Source organism: Macrotis lagotis, chromosome 1, assembly GCF_037893015.1.
Source record: "Macrotis lagotis isolate mMagLag1 chromosome 1, bilby.v1.9.chrom.fasta, whole genome shotgun sequence".
Classification (NCBI taxonomy): Eukaryota; Metazoa; Chordata; class Mammalia; order Peramelemorphia; family Peramelidae; genus Macrotis; species Macrotis lagotis.
In genome coordinates this window covers 900,631,721-900,658,557 of record NC_133658.1, presented here as the reverse complement: position 1 = coordinate 900,658,557, position 26,837 = coordinate 900,631,721, and the positions used below count along the sequence as shown (strand labels likewise).

The 26,837-nt window shown below is 48.2% G+C and overlaps 2 protein-coding genes across 2 annotated transcripts; both read left to right on the top strand.

The window, feature by feature from the left end:
- The first annotated feature begins 1,070 nt into the window (after window positions 1-1,070).
- Window positions 1,071-2,057, top strand: HAMP (hepcidin antimicrobial peptide). The gene is made up of 3 exons (XM_074192582.1): window positions 1,071-1,208; window positions 1,637-1,696; window positions 1,797-2,057. Exons 1-3 carry the CDS (start codon window positions 1,122-1,124, stop codon window positions 1,902-1,904), a joined length of 255 nt encoding a protein of 84 aa, XP_074048683.1. The 5' UTR covers window positions 1,071-1,121; the 3' UTR covers window positions 1,905-2,057.
- Window positions 2,058-7,624: 5,567 nt separating this feature from the next.
- MAG (myelin associated glycoprotein) lies at window positions 7,625-17,084 on the top strand. Its single transcript, XM_074192578.1, has 9 exons — window positions 7,625-7,699; window positions 8,002-8,370; window positions 9,683-9,979; window positions 10,251-10,508; window positions 11,346-11,606; window positions 12,707-12,994; window positions 13,212-13,308; window positions 15,353-15,452; window positions 16,600-17,084. The coding sequence occupies exons 1-9, from the start codon at window positions 7,654-7,656 to the stop codon at window positions 16,762-16,764; spliced, it is 1,881 nt and encodes a 626-aa protein (XP_074048679.1). The 5' UTR covers window positions 7,625-7,653; the 3' UTR covers window positions 16,765-17,084.
- The last annotated feature ends 9,753 nt before the right edge of the window (window positions 17,085-26,837 follow it).

Sequence of the window (26,837 nt, the reverse complement as noted above, 5' to 3'; positions counted from 1 at the left end):
AGAGCCCTTTCTTGAACTCCGAAATTGTTAGTGCTCCATCTCCCTGACATCATTTCAAGCTTATTTATTTGGTGTATTTGTAGAATGTTTTCCCTCAGTAGAACAAAAACTGTTTGAGGGTAGCAGCTGTTTGGTTTTTTTTTTTTCCTGGGGGGAACTTTCTAGAATCTAAGTGCCTGGCAAATAGGAAATGCTTAATAGCTAGTTGATGAATTAAGTGATTTATCCAGCCAGTCTATGCCAGAGCCACCAGGACTCAAAGGAACGCCTGCAGTCCCAAGCCATCAAACTTTCTGTTTATATTATGATATTTTTCTTATCAGATGACTAAAATTGGGGGACACCCGGTGTGAGGAGGGTAAGGACGAAGAAGTCACCTTTCATGTTTTTTTTTTTTTTTGGCTAGGCAATGGGGTTAAGTGACTTGCTCAAGGTCACACAGCTAGGTAATTATTACGTGTCTGAGGCTGGATTTGAACTCAGGTCCTCCTGACTCCAGGGCCGGTGCTCTATCCACTGCACCACCTAGCCACTCTAAGAAGTCACCTTCTTAGGACAGTAAGGATAGAGCAGCTACCTTGGTTAGGAAAGACTAAGGAAGGAGAAGAGGGATGGGAGGGAAGAGGGAGGAGCTGGTTTTGCTCCCAGAAGGAAGCAGGATCCCCAGAACTGGTCATAAGCTCAGTTAAATACCCTCAGGGGTGTTCTAGGGACTTCATCATGTCCAAATCCTTTTTGTAGATGAGAACATTGAGGTCTCAAGGCCCCAGATGGGAAGTGGCTTGTTCAAGACCACATAGTGTAGGGTTTGTGACTCCCAAGTCTGGGGTGCTCCCCCCAGGAAAGTCAGGGAGGCTATGTGTCAGCTCCGGCTGTTGTGTCCTGCGGGTGACCCCAGCTGCCCCACCCCCTACACACACCTCCTCTGGACTGTGGGTGACACAATCATTTGTTCCCCGGAGCTATGTTCCCGCTTATCTCTCCTCCACCCTTTGACGACACCACCTTCTTGGAAAGTAAGTTGGGCCAAAGGGGAGGGGGCTTGAGCCTGGTGCCTCATAAAAGTGCTGGGTTCGGGACACCAGACAGAATACTGGACTGAACAGGTACGACACACAGAAATGGCACTGACCATTCAAATCCAGACCACTTGCCTCTGTGTCCTCCTCCTTTCCAACTTTGCCTGTTCTTCTGTCCTCCCAAGCAAGGTGAGAGCCCATGGATGCCTGGTCCTAGGGAGGGGGAATGGGGCCAGGAGGCCCAGATCCCTGGATTTAATAAGTGACTGGGGGCGGGGGCTAGATGTCTGGGTGATGGGAGGTATGTAGGGGCTGTATTCTGCACACTAGGAGTGGGGGGGGGGGGAGAGATAAAGTGTCTGCCCAGGGTCATCTCCAGTCGTCCTGATCCACATCTGGCCACTGGATCCAGATGGTCCTGGCGGAGACAGCGAGGCTGGTGACTCAGCACGGCACCCCCTTACTCAAATCTAGTTCATGTGGCTTGTCTCGTGACATCACCACCCTGACGTCAGGGGCTTCTAGAATGAAGGAGGGACATTGTGACTAGGGGAGTGTACTTTGATGGGGGCTCTGGGCTGGGATCTCCTTCCTCAAGATCCTGGGTCTTTTCACAGACACAGGACCTCATGCAGAACCCCCTCCAGGAGGCAACTCCAGTTCACAAGGACTCTATGGTGAGACATTTCCCCTAAGAATGACAGCCCATTTCCCCTAGACCTGCCCCTACTCATCAGCCCCATCAATCCACTGACCTCTTTTTTCTGTCCCCCGCAGCAGCCCTTGCTTCAGAGGACAAAGAGATTTGACAGTCACTTTCCCATCTGCACATATTGTTGCAATTGCTGTCGCAACAAAAAATGTGGATTTTGTTGCAAGGCGTGACATCGTCTCATCTCATCTCATCTCATCTCATCATCTCATCACCCTCTTCCCAAGTTCCCTTCCCCCCTTCATTTTCTAATTTATTCCCTCCCCCTATCCCTTCCTGTTGTGACTGTCTCAAAATAAAATGGTATGCTTTACCAAAAAAACTCTGGAATTTTTCCCTCTTTCTTGAAAACGCCACCTCCTTAATTTCATCTCACCTCCAAGCCCCCATGGAAACTTGGAGCTTCCTTCCACATCAGACTGTCATCTCCATAGTGTGGGAAGTTGATCGGAAGGGGAGAGTATGTACTCCATCTCGGCCCTCCCATCCCCTCCTCAGTCAGAGGTAGAGTTCAAGCCTAGCAGTAGGGAAGGGAGTTGGGGGAGAGCTTCCCCAGTCATCTTTGGTGATGAGGTCTTCTTAAGCACCTGTGTGATGGGAAATGGGTTGACTTTAGTGGAGGCAAGGGGATGAAGCAGAGAATTAATCATCTCCTTGGAAAAAGTCCATCTCTAACTTTGGGGTGGTCCCCCCAGTAGACTCATGAGTTCCTCCTCTAGATTTCCCCTTTCGCTCTCCTACCTTCACCTTTCCCTACTCCCTAAACTTTCTGGATCTCCTGGTCCCTAAATCTGTCCAGTATTCTGAGTACAGTAACTCCTCGGCTGCAGTTTGTCCTTCGTTCTTGGAAGAAGACCATGACTTCAGGGAAGTGATGCCATGACATGCCCCTGAATTGGATTTCAGTGAGGGAGCATTCTGCAAAGTTACCAGCTCACTCTCTCCTCTAGAGACACCTGAGTCCAGTGGCCAGATGTGGATCGGGATCCCTGGAGATGGGCCCTGGAGGCAGTAGGGACCTTGACCTTTTTAATCTAAGGTCTGTAACAGGTCTCAGTCTGACTCAGTGATTAAGGCTAGGAAAGACATGAGGCAGATAAGCCTCTCTTATCCTGCAGGCTGATTGCCCATCTCCCCCCCCCCCCATCCCATTTCCCCACCCCACCCCTAACCACTGAGCCACTCTTTCTGTGGGGCCTGGGCTTAATAACCATGTCCATCTTTCTGCTCCACCTTCTGTCTCCCCAACTCCAGATCACAAGGATCTAGTGTTTATTAATAATGGAGAAGGGGAGTATCTATAAAAAAGGTCTACCCAGGCCCAAGTTGGTGGTCCCAAGCTTCTTGAGTTGGCCCAGGGAAGCTAAAGGACAACATCTTCGTTGCCCCAAAGCTCTCTGTATTCACCAGCCCTGAACCTGCTCGATTCAGCTCATTGGCTCATCCTTCCCATCCTGGGCTTACTGTCAGCCGGTCAGGAAGCAGGCTTCACTAAAGTCCTCCTGAAATCTCATGATGGAGTGGATATTATTTTGACTTCCCAAAGGTTGGGCAGGCGGAGGGGCTTGGATATTAGTTTTTCCTCCTGAACTGGAAAAGAACTAAATAATTGACCTGGAGACAGGTTGTATCTCCGTCATTCAAGGTTCATCACTAGAAGGTAACCGGGTGAGGAAACATTCTTGGCCATGGCAACCCATGAACACACACATTGGCGCACCCCAATTTTCTACAACTCTTTCTGCTTCCAGAGCAGAGATGGCAGGAAACATGGCAGATATTATTTATAATCACATGATTTAAGACCATTTACTAGTGATAAGGGGGGGAATCTGGAGTCAGAAATCTCAGGTTCAGATCCTGTCTCTGATTTCCAGATTAAATGATCCTAGAGGAATCACTTCTCTAGTCAGAATCCTCCTATAAAAGGGTGAGTCTCAAGGTCCTTTTCAACTCTCGAGAGATGACTCCTGAATCTCATTTTCCTCACCTTCCTATTTCCTCAACCTAACCTCAGACACTTATTAAATGTTTGATCCTGAGTATGTCACTTTACCCTGCTTACCTCAATTTTCTCATTTGTCAAATGAGCCAGAGAAGGAAATGGCAAATCCATGCAGTAACTCTACCAAGAAAACCCCAAGTGGGGCCAGGAAGAGTGGGGCACGACTGAAACAACTCAACAACAAAAATAGCTTCTGAGAGTCCTTCCCTGCTCTAGATCCATTGTCCTAATTATATTTATCTGAGGATGCATTTATAGTCCCCATTAGACTGTGAATTATCTTGGTATTTGATGGCACGGTGTAGTGACCATGCCAAGCACAGACAAAGGTCTATTGAAATCAAACCTCCCTTGTATTGTCCATGAATTTCATTATGGCCACATCTTGGTCCGTGCCCCCTTAGAAGGTGTTTGCTTGATGGGAAACGATGGTGAAAGCTGACCCCCTCCTAAGCTGAGAAGCCTGGAAGGGATGAGTCCAACCTCTCCTTTCTTCTCCTTCCCTCCCTCAGGGAATAGTCCCAAAAGGTCAGCCAATCCTTGGTACAAACACAGTTCATAGGAGTATGGAATTAGAGCTAGTAAAATCTATCTGGTAAAACCATCTTATTTTACAGATAAGGAAACAGGCCAAGGGAGGAGAAGCTATCATGGTCTCACAGGTTGTTAGTGATGACCACTGTCTTAACATTACTTGGATACCGTTTTTCCCATCTGATCTCCACACCTCTCTGCATCACTATCCACAACTGATCTCCCCAGCTTCTCCTCCCCTCAGGGACCCAAATGAATGATCCCCTCTCCCCTTCTAGGACCTGAGAATTCATCCCTAACCCCTCCCCAGTGGATTCCTCAATGGGTCTTTGTATCAGTCTCGGGAAAGGCACGGGCAGCGTCTGACATCATGAAGCCGGAGGTGGGGGTGGCAGGACCAGTTCCTCCCTTCGACCATCTCCTTTACCCTTGGGAATTCCCCACCCCTCACTCAGGGATTCCCTCTTGGGGAGATAGCACTCTTCCTTCTTCCCAGACTTTGGGTTGGTGGGAAGGATGGAGAAAGTTGTAGTGTTAGTATGACTTATAAATCCATGGAGATTAAAGACCTTGATGACTGGTAGGCTGCCTGGCATTCTGGTCACTGGGGTCTAAGTCCCAGAGCTTCATATATTATTACTTACCCTTACAGTTGCCCCCATTTGCAAGTGCTTGAATTGGAGAGACAATTTGGGTGGGTGGGTGGAACAACATAGCAGCCAACATTCCCATAATGTGTTAAGCCTTGAGAAAGATTTCCATTTTACAGATGGAGAAACTGAGGCTCCAGAGCTATGTCTGATCTGAGTCCAGGTCTTTCCCTACTCCAGGGCCAGTGTGTGCATGTGCAAATGTGTGTATGGATGTGTGCATGTGCTTGTGTGTGTGTGTGTGTGTACGTACGTACGTGCATGTGTGTTTGCTATTCTAGGCTGCCCGAGTCCTAGGAAGGGAAGATTTAAGACTTATCTCCAGTCTGAGTCTCCTTCCTTCCTCTCTCATAGGGGAGGGCAGCAATCATGGCAGGTGATGGATATTCCTTTTCCCTAAGCCCCTGGGAATAGATCACTGCTAAGTCCTCATCTACACCTCCTTCGATTAGTGGACACAGCAGCTTCTGCCCAAAGGTCCTTTGGCCCTAGGACCAGCTATGAGGGCTGCAATCTGCTATGGATCTCATGGGGAATGAGGTTCCAGAGAGGAAGGAAAAGGGGGGGGCGGAGTGAGGGAGAAACTGGAGAAGCTTATAAACTCTCCTCCACACATCCCTACACTCATGTAGGACCCAGGCATCCGTCAACCCGGCCTGAGCCCCAGCTGTGACAAGGGCCCTTTTGTGCCCCCCTCCCCGGTAGGGAGGAGCCGGGTGCTGGAGGCAGGCGGCCCCTGGCACCCTGGGTGTGTGTGTGTGAGTGTGTGTGTGTATGTAGGGGGGGAAGGGCTAGTCCTCGAAGGCCTAGACCCTGGGACAGGGGAGGGGGAACTGGATGGGTGGACAGGCTGAAGCTGAGGGGACAGGAGAGAGGTCAGCGCAGTGAATCCTGAAGGCAAAGGAGCCAGGGCTGGTCTGGCCTGGCTTGATTATCTGGGAAGGGCTCTCAGGTCAGGGGAATGGACTGCTTGGGTTGGCAGTGTGAGGGTTGGGGTGGGGAGCTGGTGAATAACAAGGGGCCCCAGGAAGCTGAGGGGGATTGAGGGGTGGGGGCAAAGAAATAAAAGATGTCCAGCCCTTTAGGCTGCTTGGGCCAGGCCCCTGTCTGGATCTTGGGGGTGGGGTGGGGTGCATGTTTACGGATGCCTGGGCTGGTCTGAAGGTTTCTACCTTCACCCATGACTATGTCCGAGTGACTCTGCCTCTGTGTATCTTTAGGGATGTCTTTGGGGGTTTGCACATGTGAGTGTCTGTGAAATTGTCTCTATATGTGTGTATGTGTGCGTGTGTGCATGTGTTTCCTCTGTTCTAGGTTCTGGAGCGTGGGTATTCCATGTGTCTCTATGTAGATGTCTGTGTGTGTATGTGAATTCTCCCTCCACGTGTCTGTTTCTGTGAGAATGTGGGGGTATATAAAAAGGGTGGAAAGAGGGGGCATCACCATAATAGGAAGACCAGAGAATCTGGGCTTAAAACTTGGCTTTGTTATTTGTGCCTCAATTTTCTCTTTGATAAAATGAGGTCCCTTCCAGCCCCAAACCCTTCAACATAGGTTGTGGTAGAGTTTAGGAAAGGATACATAAGAGCTGCCACTCTTAGGGACTTCCTACCCCCGGGGAGACAGCCCTGCTCCATTCATTAGGGCTGGGTGTGGGGCAGAAGGGCTTTCTTTCTCACACACCTCCTCTCCCAGAAGCCCCCAGATGGAACAGCACTTCTTTGTGCTGGGGCCAGGGGCCAGCCCTTCGCTGGGGGGTGGGGACATCGGGGTCCGTGGGGGGGCAGAAGGCGGCAGGAATGCTCTCGGTATTTGGGGAATGCCAAGTTGGTGAAATAGAGTCATTGACGGGATAGTGTCCATGGACCCAGGCCCACACTCCCTCGCGTCTCTAGAATCCCACCTCACCTCCCACCATGGCGGATGTAGGGTTTCTCTTCCCGTGCTCCCACACGAACTGGTGCAGCTCTTCTTCTCATCTTTCTCTCCCCCACCAGGCTCCCCTGTGACCCCCTCCCATCCAATTGGAGCTACAGAGTCCCCTCTGCTCTGCCTTCCTTTTGGTGTCTCCTCTTCCCTGCCCCTTCCCACCTGGGGGCCTCCTGAGGACTTTCCCTGGAGTTTGGAGAGTGTGTGTGTGTGGGGGAAGCAAGGCTGTCATGATTCAGGGAGCTGTTCCCACCCCCTCACCACAGTCTCAGCTGCTGCCAACACCGAAGAGGGAATGTGTGTGGGGGCCCCCGGCGTCCAGGCACATGGGGCAGCCAGACACTATGGGCCAGGGGAGAGGTAACCATTGCTGCCAGGTCCCATCTCTGGGGGTGGGGGCCTGGGGAGAGCCCGGAGAATTGAATGTTGGACTGGCCGGAGTTAGGGACAGAGGATGGGGAGCAGAAGGTTTGGGGCTTCTCTCTATTTTCCCAACTTTCATTCCAGGGCAGCTGGTTCCCAGCTTCAGGTTGGAATAAAGGATATTCTCCATCGAATCAAAGCACCCAGTGAAGATCTGCACTCTAAGGCAAGGTTTGTCTCCTTCCCACTTTCCCTGGCCCCACACCCCACGATTGTTCCACTCTCCAGTCTCCTTTCTGTTTTTGTATCTGCAGACTGAACTTATTGCCTTGTATACAGCAGGTGCTCAACCAAAGCTTGTGGGATTGACTGGCACCTGCTTTTAACCCTTTCCTCTCCAATCTCTAGCTGCTGCCCACCCAGTTATTCCTGGGGAGCATCATGAGGTACCTCACTGCTCTGCCTCTGTTTTGGATTATGATCGCAGGTAAATGCAGGCAAAAGGAAATGGGGATGACTAGATGACTAAAGACTTTGAACCTTTGGAGTGGGGGTAGGAATGGAGGGGGTGGAACAGACAGCTTGGTCTGTGAAGAAGAGTGGGGCGGAGGTGTGTGTATGGGTAAATGTGTGTATGGATGTGTGCGTGTGCGTGTGCATGTGTGTGTGTGTGTGTGTGTGTGTGTGTGTGTGTACGTGTGTGTTTGCTACTCTAGGCTGCCCCAGTCCTAGGAAGGGAAGATTTAAGACTCTATCTCCAGCCTGAGTCTCCCTCCTTCCTCTCTGAAGCTTCAAGGGGTGGCCAGTGGGGAGCCTGGATGCCCTCAACCATCTCAGCCTTCGAGAGGACATGTGTCTCTATCCCGTGCCGATTTGATTTTCCGGATGAGCTACGGCCTGCTGTGGTTCACGGTGTCTGGTACTTCAACAGCCCCTACCCCAAGAACTACCCTCCGGTGGTCTTCAAATCCCGGACGCACGTCGTCCATGAGAGTTTCCAGGGACGAAGCCGGCTCCTTGGAGACCTGGGCCTCCGAAACTGCACAGTACAACTCACCCACCTCAGCCCAGAGCTAGGGGGCAAGTACTACTTCCGAGCAGATCTGGGAGGTTACAATCAGTATACCTTCTCTGAGCACAGCACACTGGACATCATCAGTGAGTAACCCTCACGGGGCCTGGTGATTTGAATCTTGGGGGACCGGGGAGGAGAAAGGAAATTCTGAGGTTTAAAAGTCCAGGTCTTTGTAGGAAGATGGCCAAAGACAGTTGAGATCCAAAAGAATAGATGGAACAATCCCATTCCCATGATTCCTAGGCTTCTTTTCAGCTCCAGATCCTACTCCCTAACCTAGCCTTGGTTTGTCCAAGCCTAGAGAATCATTGTAAATAATAGCTAGCCTTGTCTGCAGCTGGTTACAGTTGCCCAGGCCCTCGCCACAAGTTTTGGGATACTATTCTTAGCTCCCACTTTACTGAAGGGGCTTGCCCTTTGGGTACTCGTATCAAGGCACCTTAGATACTTTGGACTGTAGGCTGAAGCCCCCCCCTCCCATTGCCTGGAGAGAAGGGCCAGTCTGTGGAAGGCATGTACCTCGAAATCCCCCCAAATCTCCATGGCAGTAGGGAATTGTGTTGGTGAAGAAAGTAGGCCAGTCAAAGAGCATCGGCAAACACTGTGTTAACTCACTGAGAACACAAAGAAAAGGCCAGGCCCAGTCCCTTTCCTTAAGGGTCTCCCTTTGAAAGGGGGTCAGGAATAATGGCAACCAGACTAAGGGGCTCAGCTGGTCCTCAGCTACGATGAATGGAGGGATTCAAAGACCTGGGTTCCTGCCCGCTGGTCCAGAGCTCTCTCCATGCCCCTTCTCTGCCCCCAGCTTCCTTTTCTCTATGTCCACCCTACACCCCAGCCTCACACCACTTAATTGCCTCAATCCCAGAATCTCACAAAGAGTGGGGGGTGGATGAGATGCTGAACTGACCAAGCAGGGCCAACTCCTTAGACCCACAGCTCTGGTTTCTATTACTGTTATTTACTGTTTTCTTTGAGGTCTTATAACCAGATTCCTTTGGGGGTCCATGTCCTTCATTATCACTATCATCACTGTTACCAAGTGACTCAGATTTCCAAGACTCCAGACAGAGAATCTGATTCTCACTCCAAAAGAAAGGGAATTACACAGATACATCTCTACCCTGGATTGGCATGAAGGGGGACATTGGCTTATTGTCTAAGACAGACAAAATGATACAAAATGGAGGAAACTTTGAACCAAGAAGCAGATGGACAGGGAATGGGAATGTTGTGTTGTATCACTTAGGGATCAGTGGTGGCAGTGGCTCTTGGGGAGGGGTAGGTGGTATGAATGAGGAAAGAGAAGAAAGATGAATGTCTTGGGAGATTTGTTGGAACAGTGGGAGAAGAGTTATGGATATTTGCATGACTGACCCCCCCCAACCCCAACAGATACTCCCAGTATTGTGGTGCCCCCTGAAGTTGTGGCAGGCACAGAAGTGGAGATCAGCTGCATGGTGCCGGACAACTGCCCTGAGCTACACCCAACTCTGAGCTGGCTGGGCCATGAGGGCCTGGGGGCTCCGGCTGTGCTAGGCAGGATGCGGGAGGATGGGGGCACCTGGGTGCAGGCATCACTGCTGCACTTTGTGCCCACTCGAGAGGCCAATGGACACCGGCTTGGCTGCCAGGTCACCTTTCCCAACACCACCTTCCAATTTGAGGGCTATGCTAGCCTGGATGTCAAATGTGAGCTTGGGGATAGCCCCTGGAGGTGGGGAGGGCAGACCCCAGAGTCTCAATGGGTCCTGAGGTATCAGAGTCTGAAGAGGGAAGAGAAAGCTTTTCAATGATTTCCTGGGCCTTGGGGGAGATGGGTGAGGATGCCTGGGGTCTGGGAGAGTCACGGTGGGAGTCACAGTTTGGACGTCTTGGTCCTGGGAGAGAAGTGAGGCCTTCAGCAAATATTGGGGCTTCCCAGAGTCTCCTGAAACTTCTTGGTGACTGTCACTGTTCTCAGACCCCCCTTTGATCGTGGAGATGAATACTTCCGTGGAGGCCATCGAGGGGTCCCAGGTGAGCTTGCTCTGTGGGGCAGACAGTAACCCAACCTCTCTGTTGACCTGGATGAGGGATGGAGCCGTGCTCAGAGAGGCTGTGGCCAGGAGCCTGGCGCTGGAACTGGAGGACGTGACCCCTGAAGAGGATGGCGTCTATGCCTGCTTGGCAGAGAATGCTTTCGGGCAGGACAACCACACTGTGGGACTCAGTGTCATGTGTGAGTCCTACCCCAAGATGCCACCCATGCCCTCTGGGGATGAGGGTGGGAGGATGGAGGCAAAAAGAGAAGAGGGTGCAGGGGAGTCCCTATCTGGGGGAGGGTTTGGGACTGGTTCATCCCTTAGTTGGAACTAGATGACACTAGTTAGAAACCTGAGGGCACCCCCCAAAGTTATGAATGGGCATTTGAACCTTAGGTTAGGGTTTTGGTCATATCAAACCAGGTGCTAAATTAATGTAGGGGAGCTGGGCTTCTGATTGTGAGGACGGTGTGCATGCATGTGCATGTGTGTGCCCCTGTGTGTGCACACATACAATATACTCACAGGCACATGTGCACACACGGACACATGTGCAAAGTACATACACACGTGTGTCTGGATGCCTTGTGCCTGTGTGCATGTGTGTTTTCAGGTGCATGTGCACTTGTGCACTGTTCATGAGCGTGCATGGTCATGTAAGTGTGCATCTATGTGAACATGCCTATGTGTGTGCATGCATGCATGCAGGTGTGTGCATGTGTGCTTTGTGTATGTGTATATCTGTGTGTACATGCATTAATGTGTGCATGCAGTGTATTGTATGTGTGTGCAAGTGTCTGTGTGCGTGTGTGCACCGCCTGTATGTATATAAGGTGTGCGCGAGTGCATGTGTACGTGTGTAACACACACACACACACACACACACACACACACACACACACATATATATATATATATATATATATATATATATATATATATATATATACCTGTGCATGCACGGGCGAGTGTGTGTGCGTGGGTGCGGCCCCCTTCCCCGCCCACCCCCCACGCCGCATCTCGGCCGCTCTCAGACGCCCCCTGGACGCCCTCGGTAAATGGGACGCTGGTGGCCGTGGAGGGGGAGGCCGTGTGGGTGCTGTGCTCCACTCAGAGCAAGCCGGAGCCCATCCTGACCATCTTCAAGGAGAAGCAGGTCCTGGCCACGGTCATCTACGAGAGCCGGCTGCTGCTGGAGCTGCCGGCCGCCACAGCCGAGGATGACGGCCAGTACTGGTGCGTGGCTGAGAACCAGTACGGCCAGAGGGCCAGCGCCTTCAACATCTCGGTGGAGTGTGAGTTGGCCCGCCCCGGCCCTGCCGCCCCCCGGCCCCGGGGTGGGGGGCCCCGGTCTCCCGGTCCCCCGGTCCCGGGGAGACCCGGAAAGATGTCTCATCTGAATTCCATGTGCTCTAGGCATCACCGGTGGTGGGGGGCCCGGAGCCAGAATGTGGGGGTGGCAGTGCAGAGGCAGTGTTTGTACTGAAAAGCAAGGGAAGGGAAAGAGAATACGAACAGTGCTGGAGTCACCAGGGAGAGCACCTGTGGAAAATGCCATCTGATGATGGGTCTTGGAGGATTCTAAGACAGAAGTTAAGGAGTGAGCACCTTGGAGCCTGTGGGATTAGTGGAATAAGTCAGAAAAGGCCACTGGGCTCCACTTGCCAGGCTAAGCATTGCACATTTGGGTCCTGGAGGCAGTGGGGAGACACAGAAGCTTCTAGAGCAGGGGTGTGAATACATCCCAAAGTGAATATATTCTCAGTCCCTGTCCCCTTGCCAATCAGCACCGAGAGCAAAACATCTGTCCTGACTTCCAATCAAACCTTTCAGCTTGAGGTCATATCATGGAAACCCTTATGGACAGTTTGGATTTCTCTAAACCCGAGTTTTTTTTTTTCAAGGCAATGGGGATAAGTGATTTGCCCAAGGTCACACAGCTAGGCAGTATTAAGAGTCTAAGGTCACATTTGAACTCAGGTTCTCCTGACTCCAGGGCAGGTGCTCTATCTACTGCTTCACCCTAGTTTTTTCATATGTCAAATGAAGAGCTTGGTTCAGATGATCTATAAGGTTCAGGACTTTCCAGCTCTAAGATTCTGTGGCTTTTTTTCCTGAAAAAAAAAAGGGGGACTTTTCAGCAGGAGAGGAAATCGAGTCAGATCTGTGTGTTAGGAAGATGAATCTGCCTGTTGACCTGCCCAAGCTAGGTTGGGGTGTAGACAGCAGACACAAGGAGACCACTCAGATAGCTAGGTCTGATCCTTTTGGCAAGAGGCAGAAGTTTTGTTCCAGTGGATCAAGGGCTAGTTTCAGGAGCTGGTGTTAGGGAAACAACTGCCTTTCCAGAGGAGGAGGAGTCAGCTAAGCATCACCACCTTCCCCACTTCTGCAGTTGCCCCCGTGATTCTCCTGGAGTCTCACTGTGCAGCGGTGAGGGACACGGTGCAGTGTGTCTGTGCGGTCAAGTCTAACCCTGAGCCTGCCGTGGCCTTTGAGCTGCCATCTCGAAATGTGACGGTCAATGAGACAGAACGGGAATTTGTATACTCTGAACGCACAGGCCTGGTGCTCACCAGCATCCTCACCCTCCGGGGGCAGGTGCAAGCCCCACCCCGAGTTGTCTGCTCCGCCAGGAATCTCTATGGCACCAAGACCCTGGAGCTGCCCTTTCAGGGAGCCAGTGAGTAAGCCAGCTTGGGAGGCAGAGGGAGGTTTCCCCAGCTGGCCCCTTGTCCACTAAGGGATGAACAGCTCTTCTCCACATTCACTCTTTCCCATTAGTTGGAGGCTGTGTCTTTCTGGCCCCTGGCCCCCTTCCCCAAGCTTCTCTTCTTCCTACACCTTCCCCTTGACTCCCTGATGAACCTTGTGGCTCTTTGCTTCTCTCCTGGCTACAGACCGTCTGATGTGGGCAAAAATTGGGCCGGTGGGAGCAGTGGTCGCCTTTGCCATCTTGATTGCCATTGTCTGTTACATCACCCAAACACGCAGGAAGTGAGAGTGCTGGGGCCCCTGGGATAGACCAAATGCCCCCACGGTCCTCTCCAGGGCAGGGTGGTGGTAGGCTTATGGAAGGCTTGGGAAAATGGGGGAAGTGGAAGATATTTGACTTTAATATGATGGTGGCGATTTTCTTATGAAAACCCCTATATGTACAATCTTAGGCTCTAAGTTGTTAGGAGGCAAGTAGAGGAAGGAGGGAAGACAACCCGTGCTCTTAGGAAGCCCTCATGGGAAAATCAGGACCAACAAAAATAAATCCATTTAACTCTCAATTGTTTTCAACTCTGAGGCAAGTTTCATACAATTAATCCTGAAATCCCAAACTGATTTGAATGCATTAATTTGACTATATATTAAGCACTGGGTCTGTATAAAAATAGGTGCTGAGGGAAGCTAGGTGGTACAGTGGATAGAGTACCAATCCTGGAGTCAGGAGGATCTGAGTTCAAATTTGACCTCAGATACTTAATAATAGCTTCACTGTGTGACCTTGGGCAAGTCACTTAACCCCATTGCCTTGCAAAAAACAAATGAATAAATAAAGAAATAAAAGTAGGTACTGGGTCATAGGGACCCAAAGACAAAATGAAAACCTGTTCTGGGGCAACTAAGTGGAGCAGAAGATAGAGGGTCTGATCTGGGTTCAAATCCAACCCCAGACACATATTGATTGTGTGACCTTAGGCAAGTCACTTAACCCCTGCCTAAAAAAACAAACTAAAAAAGCTGTTTCTAACTTCAGGCTGTTTGCATTTGCCATTGATTTTGATAAGGAAGTTAGTGAAAGGGCCAAGAAAAAGCTTCCTTGTTCTAGATTTAGTTCCAACTTGACCTGGCATTCCTTAGCAGAGTGATTGTCCAAGTTCTAACCCCATCCAGTTCCTGAGGGCTTTTACTGGATATCAGTTCCAGATGTCTTTGGCTATTGAATCAGGACAGGCCCTGAAAGTGAGTTGGGAAGGAGCTCAGATGGGTGGAGCATTTGGGAGCCAGCCTCTTTCTCTTCCTCCAGACATCTGGAGCTGAGAGAGGAGAGAGCAATTTATTTACCACCAGGGGGAGAGAGAGGATGGCTTAAAGCAGCCAGGCCAAGGTGTGGTCCTGGGAAATGACTAGAGAGAGAATATTCCCAACCTCAAAGCAGAGAATTCAGAGCTTAGTCTAATAATAATAATAATAATAATAACAATAATAACAATGAATGATTATAATAATAATGTTCATCCTTCATTCTCGAAGACCACAACATCAGGGAGGTGATACATGACAAGCATATGAATTGGATTTAAGTGAGTACTAAGTCACCAGACTCACTTTCTCCTCCAGAGCCATTTGAGTTGGCCAGATATGGATCAGGACGACTGGAGATGGCCCTGGACATGAGGCAATCAGGGTTAAGTGACTTGCCCAAGGTCACACAGCTAGTAAATGTCTGAGACTGGATTCAAACTCCTGTCCTGACTCCAAGGCCAGTGCTCTATCTACTATGCCATCTAGCTGCTCTGTCTATCACAAAGTGAATCTCCCCAGGACCTTGGTTGAGGCAAGGATTGAGACGCAGGCTAGGCCTGGGGAACAGAGAAGTCCTTGGGGGTGGGAGGCTAGAGAAAGGGAGCTATTTCCAGCAAGTTCAGTAGCCTCAGTTCAGGAGGGGTAACTGAGTTGAGGGAGTTGTAACCCCCAGGATACTGACTGGCAGGGAGCTGAGGGTATGTTCTCTTCCCAATAGACCCCAACACCCCTATTTCTGGTTTCATGCTCCCATAAGCAGAGTTGCTGTAAAGCACCCCAATACCTCACCAAGGCTTCTATTGCAGTGATGCCCTTTCCTCCAGGGCTTAGTTCACCCCACCCCCAACTCTTGAACCCAAGTGATTGCATCCATGTACCTCCACCTCCACCAACTGTTTTGGGCCCAGATGAAAATCTTCCCAGTGATATATAGCTCTGGGTGTGGGGTCTAGAACCTGGCTAGAGGGGTAGGGGCTGGAGACCCTGGGGTTCTCTCCGGGCCTGATGGGTACTGCCCTCATAGGAAGAACATGACTGAGAGCCCAAGCTTTGCAAGTGGGGAGAATCCCCCTGTTCTGTTCAGCAGCGACTTCCGCATCCCGGGGGTACCTGAGAAATCTGAGGTGAGGACTAGGGAGGAAGAGCCAGGGGGACGGGTACAGGGTGGCCAGGGAAGTCAAGAACTAGACTGCTTGTTTCCTGAGAGTTGAAGACAAGGGGGTGCTGGCCTCAGGGGAGAAGGGGAGTGGGAGGTCCCAGTCAGTGTCTGATGGGCCAACTGGTTGGCTCACCAGGGGACAGGGCATAGGGCCTGTGGGGCAGGGGCAGGGGCAAGGGGATATCTATTCTCCCTAATCTCCCTGGACTGTGACTTCATTTCCTTCTCTAATAGTCCAAAGAGGTCTCTACCCGGGAAAGTCACTGAGCGCCCCAGGTAGGTCACCTGTGGCCTCAGTGTCTCCGTTTCTGGGACCCTCTGGGGGTCTGTGTGTGTATGTGTGTGTGTATGTATGTGGGGTGCATATGTCTCAGGAGTTTGTGGATTTCTAAAGATGAAGGCTAGCCCTGCCCATAGGGAAAAGGAGGGAGGGAGGGGGAAGGAACTGGACACAAGCTGCCCTGTTCTCTCCTCTGTCTAATTGCTGCTTCTCACTACTGTCTTTGTCTCTGAGATCTCAAGTCATCACAATGTCCTAAGCATCCCCTCTGTATAAGGCTGTGAAAGGATGGAGGGGGGCTCTGAAGAAAGGGGGAGCCATTGTCCCCACATAAGGGAGTCACTCTCCCTTCTCTCCCCTCCCAGGCAGGACCGGGACAGGGAGAGGCCAGGAGTATATACAAAAGGAGGTGGCAAGGTTGCCCAACAGTGAGGACAAGGCAGTTGTTGAAGGTGGATCCAGAGGCAGTGGGTTTGATCAGGGAAGGCTTGCTGGGAGAGGGGAAGTGGGGAAGGGTCGTGAACTAGCAGAGAGATGAAGAAATTGGTGGGGGAGTCAGAAAAGCCAGAGATTGAGACCCAGAAATAGACAGCAGGCTGGGGGGGCTGGACCCTACCTCAGCCCAGTCCAGATGACACATGGAGGAATAACAGGAACTGAGCCTTAGAGGGCAGAGGTTGAGGGGCTGGGGAGTCCCACTTTGACTCATGAACAACAGGAAATGAATGAAGTGAGAAGAAATGCAACAAACTCTTGGTAAGCAGGTCAAAAGTCCTGAGCTGGAAGGGAAGGGAAGGAACTGCCCTTGTAACTGATGGTTGCCCCCACCTAGAGTGAGAGGCGTCTGGGCGCGGAGAGGAGGTTGCTGGGCCTTCGAGCGGAACCCCCTGAGTTGGACCTGAGCTACTCCCACGTGGACCTGGGGAAGCGCCCCACAAAGGATAGCTACACCCTAACAGAAGAACTGGCTGAGTATGCAGAGATTAGGGTCAAATGAGGGGGCTTAGGGGCTGCCTGTCCCCTACCCTGCCCTCAGGACCCCCATCCTGGAATCTCCCCCACCACAGCCATGGGTGGTTTCTAGGGCTGACTTCTGGCTCCCCTTCCTCTTAGGGCAAAGTTGGGGGGGGGAAGGGAAGGGAGGAGAACAAAATGAGGAAGGGGACCTAGTGGTCTCCCCTCCCCCTCCCAACCCCACCCTTCTAGTTTGTGGTTCTGCCCTCTCCTTCCCCACATCATGACTCCCCTCTAACTTCCATCTGCCTTGTTCATCTATTGAGAGGGGAGTTCCTGTCTCTGTTATTTATTGCAACCCCCACCCCCAACTTCTTCCTTTCTCCTATGTGGCCTCAGGGTCTGTACAGAGGAAATACTCAATAAATATCCTTGAGGTCACCTTTTTGATCTAGCTTCCATGATTTTCACCTTTTCCCTAAGGGTTTGAGAAAAGGGGTATAGCCAACTGGTACCAACAGCACCAGTTGAGCATGGCAGTGTTGGTCACGGGGGGAGGGGGGAAGGTTCACATAAAGAAGAGATTAGTGGTATCCACAATTGGGAGGCTTCTTGGCCCTGCCCTTAAGGAGTTCCTGGACTGAGGTGGGGGAAGATAATATAGGATATCCTCCACTGGCCTGGATATGGAATGAGAGCCTCCTAAATACATAGGACCTAGCCCAGTCAATTCACAAGCATTGATGAGCCAGGGCCCAGGAGCACCACCAAATCCATTGAGAAGTCTATGTACTCAAGGTCCTGGAAGGAAGTTATGGAGATGGACTTGAAAAGTTCTAAGAGGATCCAGAAGGAAGGATCCATGCCTCCCTTCTTTTCCTCTTCCATGCTGTTTCCCTACACAACTGATATTGTTTAGGAGCAAGCCAGTCCAAACCCATCCTTTTAGAGAGACAGAGAGACTGGGCTGTCATCCAGAAAAGAGAAAGACTTATTTAAAGTTCCCCAGGATTGGCTACAGGACCTCGAGATGCCTGTGGTCTCTTATGATGAAAGTTCCAAGGTTAGTGGGAAGGTTACCAATTCACCCCCCTAGGTTAAGGTATATTATTCTCACAAGGGACTGGATGATGGGGCTGAATCATATTTGTGCCTCTCGGACATTGCCCCCAACACACACCACATACCCCATCACCACCTTCCCCACTTCCCCATCTGAAGCCAAATGATAAGTTCTGGGATGAAGGGAAACCCAGATCCAGGTCCTGGTTTGGGGGGAGGTTCACAGTCTCACATGGACACATCTGCCCAGGAGATAGACCTTCTTAAGAGGAGGGAACAAGATCCTAAGAGAAAGGCCAAAGCCTGTTTCTTGGGGGCAGACAGATGAGGGGCTGTCCAGGGAAGGGACTAGGCACAGCTTCATCTTGATTACTGCATCAATGGCTCATTGAATCAGTCTAAAAACTGATACAAATTGATTAACCACCTACTTTGTGCTAAGTGCCAGCAACCCAAGTACAGAGTGAAATAGTCCCTCCTCACAGAGTCGAGTTCTAATGAGGGATGTGTATGTGTACGTCTAGAAGACGGTTGATGCATACATCCACATATACATACCTATTTAGCTAAACGTAAAATTATAGAGACATATTTATGTAAAGAAGCCAAATACAAGGTGATTTGGACAGGCTCAGGAATGGCTTCATGCAGGTCTCGTGTAGCATCTCAGAAGAAATGAGGGATTACATGGTAGAGGTGAGGAGAGAGGCCTTCCAGGTAGGTGGTAAGGCTAAAGAAAAGGCTTAGGGACAGGAAATAGTGTTCTGCGTGAGGAACAGAGGAAAGACCTAATAGACTGGACTCTCCTAGAGTTGGAGAGAGAGAGAGAGAGAGAGAGAGAGAGAGAGAGAGAGAGAGAGAGAGAGAGAACAAGAACAATATTCATTGAGGTTAGCAAGGTAGGTTGGGACCATGGAGAATAGTAGAGGGCTTTATAGTTTATTTTAGAGGCAATAGGAAGCCACTGGAGTTGATGGAATAGGGGAGACCTTCATTTTGGGTGGCTGTATGGAGAAGGAATTGGACTGGGAAGGGGCTGGAGGACGAGAGACCAGTGAGGAAGTTGGTACAGTTATCCAGGTGAGAGTCGATGAGGGCCTGGAAGGATGTGGGAGCTGGGGTAGAGATAGAAACAGCACAATTTAGGATGGAGTTTTCTATGTGGAGTGAGGGGAAGTTTGGACCTGAAGATATAGTGCCTAGCTGCAAGCCTGGAAAATAGGAAGAATGGTAGCAGCATAGGGGAGTTGGAAAAGGAAAAGGTCTGAGTAGTCACCATGGCAGCTCTGTCCCTGTACTTCCCTGCCTTCCTATTTATTCAGTTTAGAGGGACCTAGGTCCTGCCACTTAGTCTAGTGAAGCCTCCCATCTTTCCTGCCTCCTTAAATAAATTAACTCAAAAGTCCTGCTATTTCTGGCCTTCATAGGATCATAGATATAGAGAAGGAAGGGACCTCAGAAGTGCTCTCACCTAAACCTTCATTTTCAGAAGATGAAAGGTGAAATGATTTGACTGAGTTCACATGGGTAGTAACTGGAAAGACTGAGATTTGAACCCAGGACCTTTGCCTTCCATCTCTGCTGTCTCCTGTTGTTCTTATAATGTAAGATTGAGGCTTGATTGAGTAAATTAATCAATCCCCTCCCATCCCATGTAAAGTGATAAGATGCTAAGCTTCCTCCACCCCCATACCTTCCTGGGGAACAAATATGACTCAAGCAATCTTTCAGACTTTTCCCATTTAATCTAAATTAAAACTTTGATTGATTGATTGACACTGTGTTCTTCTTTCTTTAAGATATGAAGTAGAAGAATGTCTGATGGTTTATGCTACACAACATTTCAAAACACAAACAGAATGAAAGCTCTGCTTGGGAAGGGTTCCTCACTCTTTCTGCCTCCCCTCCCCCCCACCTACACACACACACACACACACACACAGACACACACACACACACACACACACACACACACCTCCCTCTGTCCACTGTCCGCTGTCCCACAGAGGCCTCTGCTGGGGATATGATGGCATATCCCCACAAAGCGAGGTTAAGAAGGGGGTCAAAACAGAGTTTCTCCCTTCTCGTCTCTCTGGGGCCAAGTCAGAAATGGTGCTGGGTATTGAGAATATAAAGACAAAACCCAAGGGATCCTGCCCTCAAAAACTAGCATTCCCTTAAGGTTGGGTTGGGGTGGGGTGGAGAACACCATACACAGACTATAGAATTGGTCGTTGAAAGCCCAAGACTAAATTGCAGAAAAAGAAGCTAAAAAATTAATATTAACTATCAAGGTTCAGGGAAATGGCAATCATTGTCCAGTGATATCCTACCATCCAAGTCAAAGAGAAAGGGTGTGGTTGTGTTGTTTTGACTTGGAAAAGGATAAACAAGGGTTAGGGCTTGACCTATTTGGCCTAGGGGTGACCCTTCTTATGAAGGGTAGAGTTCTCTCTGATGGCCAGTTGATAGGACACAGAGAACTGACTGGCCAAGGGTCAGGAAGGTGACCTCATGTTGCTGCTACTGCTGCTATGCTCATCCACCTGGACCATGAAGTTGGAAATCAAGCCTTGAGGGAGCTAAGCCACTCAGCCTTGGCACTCCCAATCAGTAGTATGTGAATAAAACCCCCCACAGGCCACTAGCTGGCTGTAGATTTCCATCCATCTTCCTGCCATGACCCACACTCATCACTAAGCCCCCCTCCTAAACTTCCCCTCCATATCCTTCTGGTCACACAATCATAGCTGGCCCATTGCCTCTGGCCTGTACCTTTGAAGCACTTTTCTCAGTGGGCTCCTTGCCTCAGATCTCTCTGTACTCCAATTCAGAGACAACTGGTGGGTATAGTGGTTGGAACACTCAGCTTGGAGGCAGAGACTTGAATTCACATCTGACCTCAGACTACCTGTGTGATCCTGGGCAAATCATTTAACCTCTCTGTGTCTCAGTTTCCTCAAGTATAAAACGAGAATAAGAACAGCAGTGTTGTTGAGAAGATCAAATGAGATAATATTTGTCAAAGTGCTCAGAATATAATAGTCTCTTTATGAATGCTCATTTCCTCCCTTAGCCTTCCATCCTTCCTCCAGCTGCCCAGGTGATTTGACTAAAGTGCAGGTCTCATCATGCTGTGCTCAATAAACTCCAATGTTTATTCCTATCATCTCCAAGATCAAACATGAACTCTTTTGTTTAGCATTTTCAGAGTTTAAATAAATTTTTAATTCATATTTTGTTTTCCCCACACTACCATAGTATCCCAAGTCCTCCTGGTCACTACAATTGAAGAAGTCCAAAACCATGTGCCGTAACACCTGTGGTCCTCTCAACTTCAACAAGGGGCAGGCTGGGTGTGTTTTTTCATTTTTCTTCATTCCAATCCAATCCATTTGATCTTTAAAATCCTATTACATTGATTTCTGGTATTTTGGTTTGCCCTTGTTCTTTTTGCTCACATTTTTGGAGAGAACCAAAGTAGGTTGTCTTCCTAGATCTGCTTTTTTTCATTCTGCAACAGTTCATGGAAATGTTTCCTTGCTTCTCTGTACTCATCACCATGTCTTTTCAAAACAGCACAGTCATATTCTATTACATTCTTGTTATGTAATTTGTTTAATCATTCCTCAATTGATGGGCAACTACTTTGCTTCCAATTTTTAGCTATCACAGGAAGGGCTGCTACAAATATTTTGGGGTATATGGGGACTTTTGTTTTTTCTTATCAATGGCTTCTTTGGGGTAGAAGCTCAGCAATGGAGTCTCTGGTTCAATGGGTATGAACATTTTAGCCGTGGGGAAGGGCTATCAGTCCCCCCCCCCATGTGATTATTTTGCTTCTTGTCCCTAGATGCATTTATGTATTCTCTATAGAAGTTTTTCAGTTCTAAATTCCCTCTTTTGCTGTAGACAAAGTATTTAGTTTTTTAATTATTTTAATCTTTTTTTTTTAAGTTGGCTCTGATCCTCCTGGCTTTCTTCCCTTCACCCTGTCCCCTCCTCTCATTTAATATTCCCCCTTCCTCTCTTCTCCTTCAGGTCCTTCATTTTTGTTTAGATTTCATTTTTTTTTTTTTTTTTGCTCTGCTTTCTAAAAATGATTTCTCTCACTCTCTTCATTATCCATCTTCTGTTTCTGGCTGCTCTAGACCTCATTCGCTGATTCATGACCCTTTTAATTAGCTAATTTCTCTCTTTTTTTCTATTCTCCTTGCAATCCAAGCTTCCAAGGGCTCCATTCTAGGTTCTGATCTCTAGAACTTTCTGTCCCTGTCTTGAAGAACTTGACCCCAAGGACTGCCCTTTTCCATTGTACTTCACTTCCAGAACAATACTTGTAATTGCAGGTGTCAGAGACAGCACTGGCCCATGGTAGGGCCCTTCCTCCACCCCCACCCCTGGTTATGCAGTCCACCATTGGTACCCTTTCTTGTTGATCTCTTTTTTCTACATTTGCTTTGAAGTCTCCTCCCTGTATCCATGCTCTTACTACTCTTCCAGGTGCCAGTAGCCCCCATGAGTTTCAAACTCCCTCCCTCCCTCCCTCCCTCCCAGGACAAGTAAATTTCTCAAGGGCCAAATCTCCCAGCCTCATCATCTCCTTTAACTAACCATTTCTCCATCAGTGGAACCATCTTTCACCTCCAAAGGAAGGTATCTCCCCTCAGGTCCTTTTCAATCTTTCTCTCCTCTCCTCACCTATTCCCCTGTAGATTTTTCTCTTTTTGAGACCACAGTGGTCACCTTCTCTTCACTTCTAGTCCTCAATTTGACCTCACTCACTCCTTTCTATCCCCCCTCTTCTCCCTCTTTTATATACCTTCCCATGTTGTAATGTAGTCCCAGAGAGAAGCATCTACCTGTAAGCAGGATGTCTCCAGGTTCTGTCCATAATGCCCCCTATCCATTTTTTTTTTTTTTTACTGTTACCTCTACCAAATTGCCGTTTTCATTTCAACCCCCATGTGTCCATTTAGAAAGAAGTCTCTTTGTTGTCAATGCATTGGAATTGCTGTCTGTATTTATTCACTCCTACATTTCTATTGTTTGAAGTGTTCAAAAGGTAAATAATCTCTGATTTTTTTTCTAAAAATGTTTCAAACTTTTCATATTCTTGAGCGTCCATCATTTTTCCTGTATTGTTAGGTTCAGATTTATAGAACAGGTTACTCTGGGATATATCCTGAGCTCCAGAGATCTTCAGAATACAATATTCTATTCCTTTTTCTAGTGGCTGTAAAATAATCTTGCATTTTTCTAATGTCCTTTCCTTATAATTTGAAAGGCTCCCATTGGCTTAAAGAATTTATTTCTGAATTGATTGTTAAATGTAATCACTATGTATGAGTTCCAGCCATGGGTTTTTTTTTCTTCCCTGGAAGCAAGTTATGAATTCTTTCAATTGGAATTCCATTTTTTTATATTTAGAAGTTCTGGGCAGTTTTCTTCTATTATTTCCTTCATGAGGGTTTTAAGGTTTTGTCTCCAGCTGTGTTTTTCTGTCTTTGGGTTTGGTATGTTTTGCTTGCATAGTGAGTATATATTTTTTTTAAGTTTTTGCAAGGCAATGGGGTTAAGTGGCTTGCCCAAGGCCACACAGCTAGGTCAGTATTAAATGTCTGAGGCCACATTTGAACTCAGGTCCTCCTGAATCCAGGGCTGGTGCTCTGGCCACTGTGCCACCTAGCTGCCCTGTGAGTATATTTTCTCTTAATGTTTTTTCCTTTTCCTAGATTGTCTTTCATATCTGTATATTTGCATCCCCAGTCTCTTGTTCTGGGTCTTTTGATCCTTTTGTGAGGTTGGTCATTGCAGATCCAAGTTTTTCCATTCTCTTTGATATTCTTTGCTCTCTGGGATGTAAATTCAACTCTCATAATTCTCATTTATCTTTTAAATCATTCAGGAATAGTGAGTTGTGGTTCTAAGCTCTCTTCAACTTCCACAGGCCCCTTTGTACATCAAGTGTTAAATCATTTTTCTTTTTTTCTTTTTTTGCAGAATTTATTCATATATACTTGATCTCATTTACTAGTTTTGGAGATCATATTTCCTTCTGTCAGTAATGTTTGTCCTGTTGATTTATCTGTTTATGTTCAAGGTCTTTAAGTTTTCTTCCTGAAATCTTTAGTATTTTGTCTCTTCCCCCCCTTTATTTTTCCTCTCATTCACTTCCTGAATCTGCCATCTGATCATGGGTTAGCTCTCAAGTGTTTTGACGTCCGACCCAGATGACTTCTGGGGTCAGACCCACCACCCTTAGCTGATGCTGTGTGCTCTTTCCCCAAGGTTGGTAGAGCACTGCACTGCTCCCCACATGCAGGGTGTCCTGCTCTGCTGACCTGTCTGCTCTCTCCATGCCTCAGGTCTCTAACCTGAACGAGTAGTTTCAAGTCTGTTTTCCCTAGCACTGGAGCTTTGAACTGGTGCTTCAGGGTTGTAGCGCCTAGTAAGCTTATGCTACTGAAGGACTGTGGCCAAACCAACTGTTGAGGCCTGAGCAAACTTCTGCAATCTGGTGGAGGGCCTCCTTAGTGCAGTAAAGATGGCGGGGGAGCTGGGCTGTTTGGGTGGGTTTTGATGTAAGCCTGTATAGTATAGTATCCTTGGGTCTGTTAATACAGCCTCATGACTGGTAATGTGAGAAGTGAGGGGGAGGTATTAGAGTGAGCTTAGGGCAGTGAGTATCAGTGAGAGAGAGAGAGAGAGAGAGAGAGAGAGAGAGAGAGAGAGAGAGAGAGAATAAATGTATTTAAACTTTTATTTAAACTTTCCTTTGAATTCTGTGTGTCTTAGACCATAGAGATAGCTAAAGTTGCTTCTTCTTTGACCCATAATTTCTGTTTTGGGGAAACTTGATGGTATAGTGGATAGAGCACTACTGTTTCTGGAGTTAAGTGGAGTCAAATCCAGCCTCAGACAATAATTAGATAGTTACGTGACCATGGGCATGTCACTTAACCCCTTTACCTTGCCAAAAAATGGGGGGATTTCTGTTTTGGAGAGGTTTGAGAAGGTATGGTATGGGAAACTGAGTCAGGAATCCCTCTGCAGGATTAGAGCGTCTGCCCAAGTGTGCTGCCATGGCTCATTGCCTCCCCAGTTGTAAGATGGTCCTGGCCTGTCTCAGAAATTAAGTTAAGGCCAGAGTGATGAAACTATTACAATTCTCTTAAGAGGAAGATGCATGGTACCCTCGGGGGACACACACAATACAGAAGTGAGACCAAGCGTTATATCGTTAGTTCAGCCCTACTCCTCCCATCAGAGTCAGAATTGGTCCAGACTCTTTTGGGTTACAGCTTTTCCTTATACTCCCACTCTGTATCCTTCTTGGTCTGTTCCCCCTCCCTGATCATATATCACGTTATGCTAATGGCTCTCTGTCATCACACGGGGTATGTTAGTTAATAATAATGAAGTTAATTAAGCATGAGCAGAAGTGAGAGAATAATTTGACTGGGCATGATCTCTTGAATTCAAGCTACTCTGCACATCCTGACCTATAGCTAGGGGCCCAACACAGGTTACAGGATATTTCTATCTGCTTAGTAGAGCATTCTCCAAGGGAAGTTTCCCTTTTTAGTAATATTTGACCCCCCCCCCCACAATATGGCAATTTCTGTGGAAGCAGAACTACTTAATATAGTAATTTCTCAAATGGGGATTAGAGAAAATGTCTGTGTCCTTATGATCCTTGTTTAACATTTAAATCTCTTCATAACCTGGTCCCTTCCACCTTTCCCAATTTTCTTTCACCTTACGTTGCCCCACACACTTCAGCAACATTGGCTTACAGTTGAACTTTCAATTCCTTAAACATAACACTCCATCTTGCTCTCTGCCTTTTTTTGTGAGTCTTTTTTTTTGTTTGATTTTTGCAAGGCAATGGGGTTAAGTGACTTGCCCAAGGTCACATAGCTAGTTAATTATTAAGTATCTGAGGCCAGATTTGAACTCAGGTACTCCTGATTCCAGGGCCAGTGCTCTGTCCACTGTGCCACCTAGCTACCCTTCTATCTGCTTTTTTGATAGCTGCCTCCCACACCTGAAATGCTTGACATTCTAACCATGGGTTCCCTTTAGGTTCCCTGACTTTCTTCCATCAAATCCCATCCAATTCTAGGAGACCTTTCCCATTCCTCTCTATTACTAATGTCTTTCAAGTAGTCTGCATAAATCTTGGGATTATTTATGTGGTTTTTCCTTGCTGCCTGCCATTCCCATTAGAATAGAAGCTCTTTGAAGGCAGGAATTATCTTTTTTTTTTTTTTTTTTGCCTTTCTTTGTATTCTCAGGCTTTGGCAAAATATCTGGCATGTGTTAAAACAATTAAGGCCAGATTGCTGACTTGACCCCTGGTTTTCTCTGTCCTGCTCTGAGAATGGTAAACAAACAACAGTGCTTATAGTTTCATTTGTCAATCTTATAACTTCCCAGACCAAAATAATATTCCCTGACCATGATGACATGATACATGTTATCTTCCCCTATGCATTCTTCCAGGGCAGGAGCTGTCTCAAACTTGTTTTTGTAATCACAGCGCTTAGCACAGTAAATATAAGCAAATACTAAAATGTTGCTCTTCCCTCTTTTTGCTTCCTTCCCCTTTCTTTCCCATTTTCTCCCCCTCCTCTTTCTTCTTTTCCCCTCCTCTTCCTTTCCTCTTTCTTTGCTCCCTTCCTTTCTTCTTTCCTTCCCCTTTCTCTTCCTTCCTTCCTTCCTTCCTTCCTTCCTTCCTTCCTTCCTTCCTTCCTTCCCTTCCTTCTTTCTTTCTCCATTCCTGACTGTCTGCCTCTTTCAGTCTTTCTGTCTGTCTCTCTTGCTCTAGCACCTTGTTGTTACACATTCATCAGACACCATTCCCAAGGTCTATAAAAATGAGCTCAAAGCCTAGCTCTTTCATGTTTACTGCTTTGCCTTTAGAAGACAGACTGGAATGCAGCAGAGCAGAATTGTACTCCATGTGAGTGAGCACTCTCCAGGTGCAGTTTTTTCCCCCTTAGGATCAGTTGATTGAGACTTGTGCCAGAAACCCATAACTCAATAAAC

Coding starts and splice junctions, on each gene's coding strand:
- HAMP (XM_074192582.1), top strand. CDS start 1,122: ATGGCACTGACCATTCAAATCCAGACCACTTGCCTCTGTGTCCTCCTC. Junction 1,209..1,636: donor CTTCTGTCCTCCCAAGCAAG/GTGAGAGCCCAT, acceptor GTCTTTTCACAG/ACACAGGACCTCATGCAGAA. Junction 1,697..1,796: donor CAGTTCACAAGGACTCTATG/GTGAGACATTTC, acceptor TGTCCCCCGCAG/CAGCCCTTGCTTCAGAGGAC.
- MAG (XM_074192578.1), top strand. CDS start 7,654: ATGAGGTACCTCACTGCTCTGCCTCTGTTTTGGATTATGATCGCAG. Junction 8,371..9,682: donor CAGCACACTGGACATCATCA/GTGAGTAACCCT, acceptor CAACCCCAACAG/ATACTCCCAGTATTGTGGTG. Junction 15,453..16,599: donor GGGTACCTGAGAAATCTGAG/GTGAGGACTAGG, acceptor GCCCCCACCTAG/AGTGAGAGGCGTCTGGGCGC.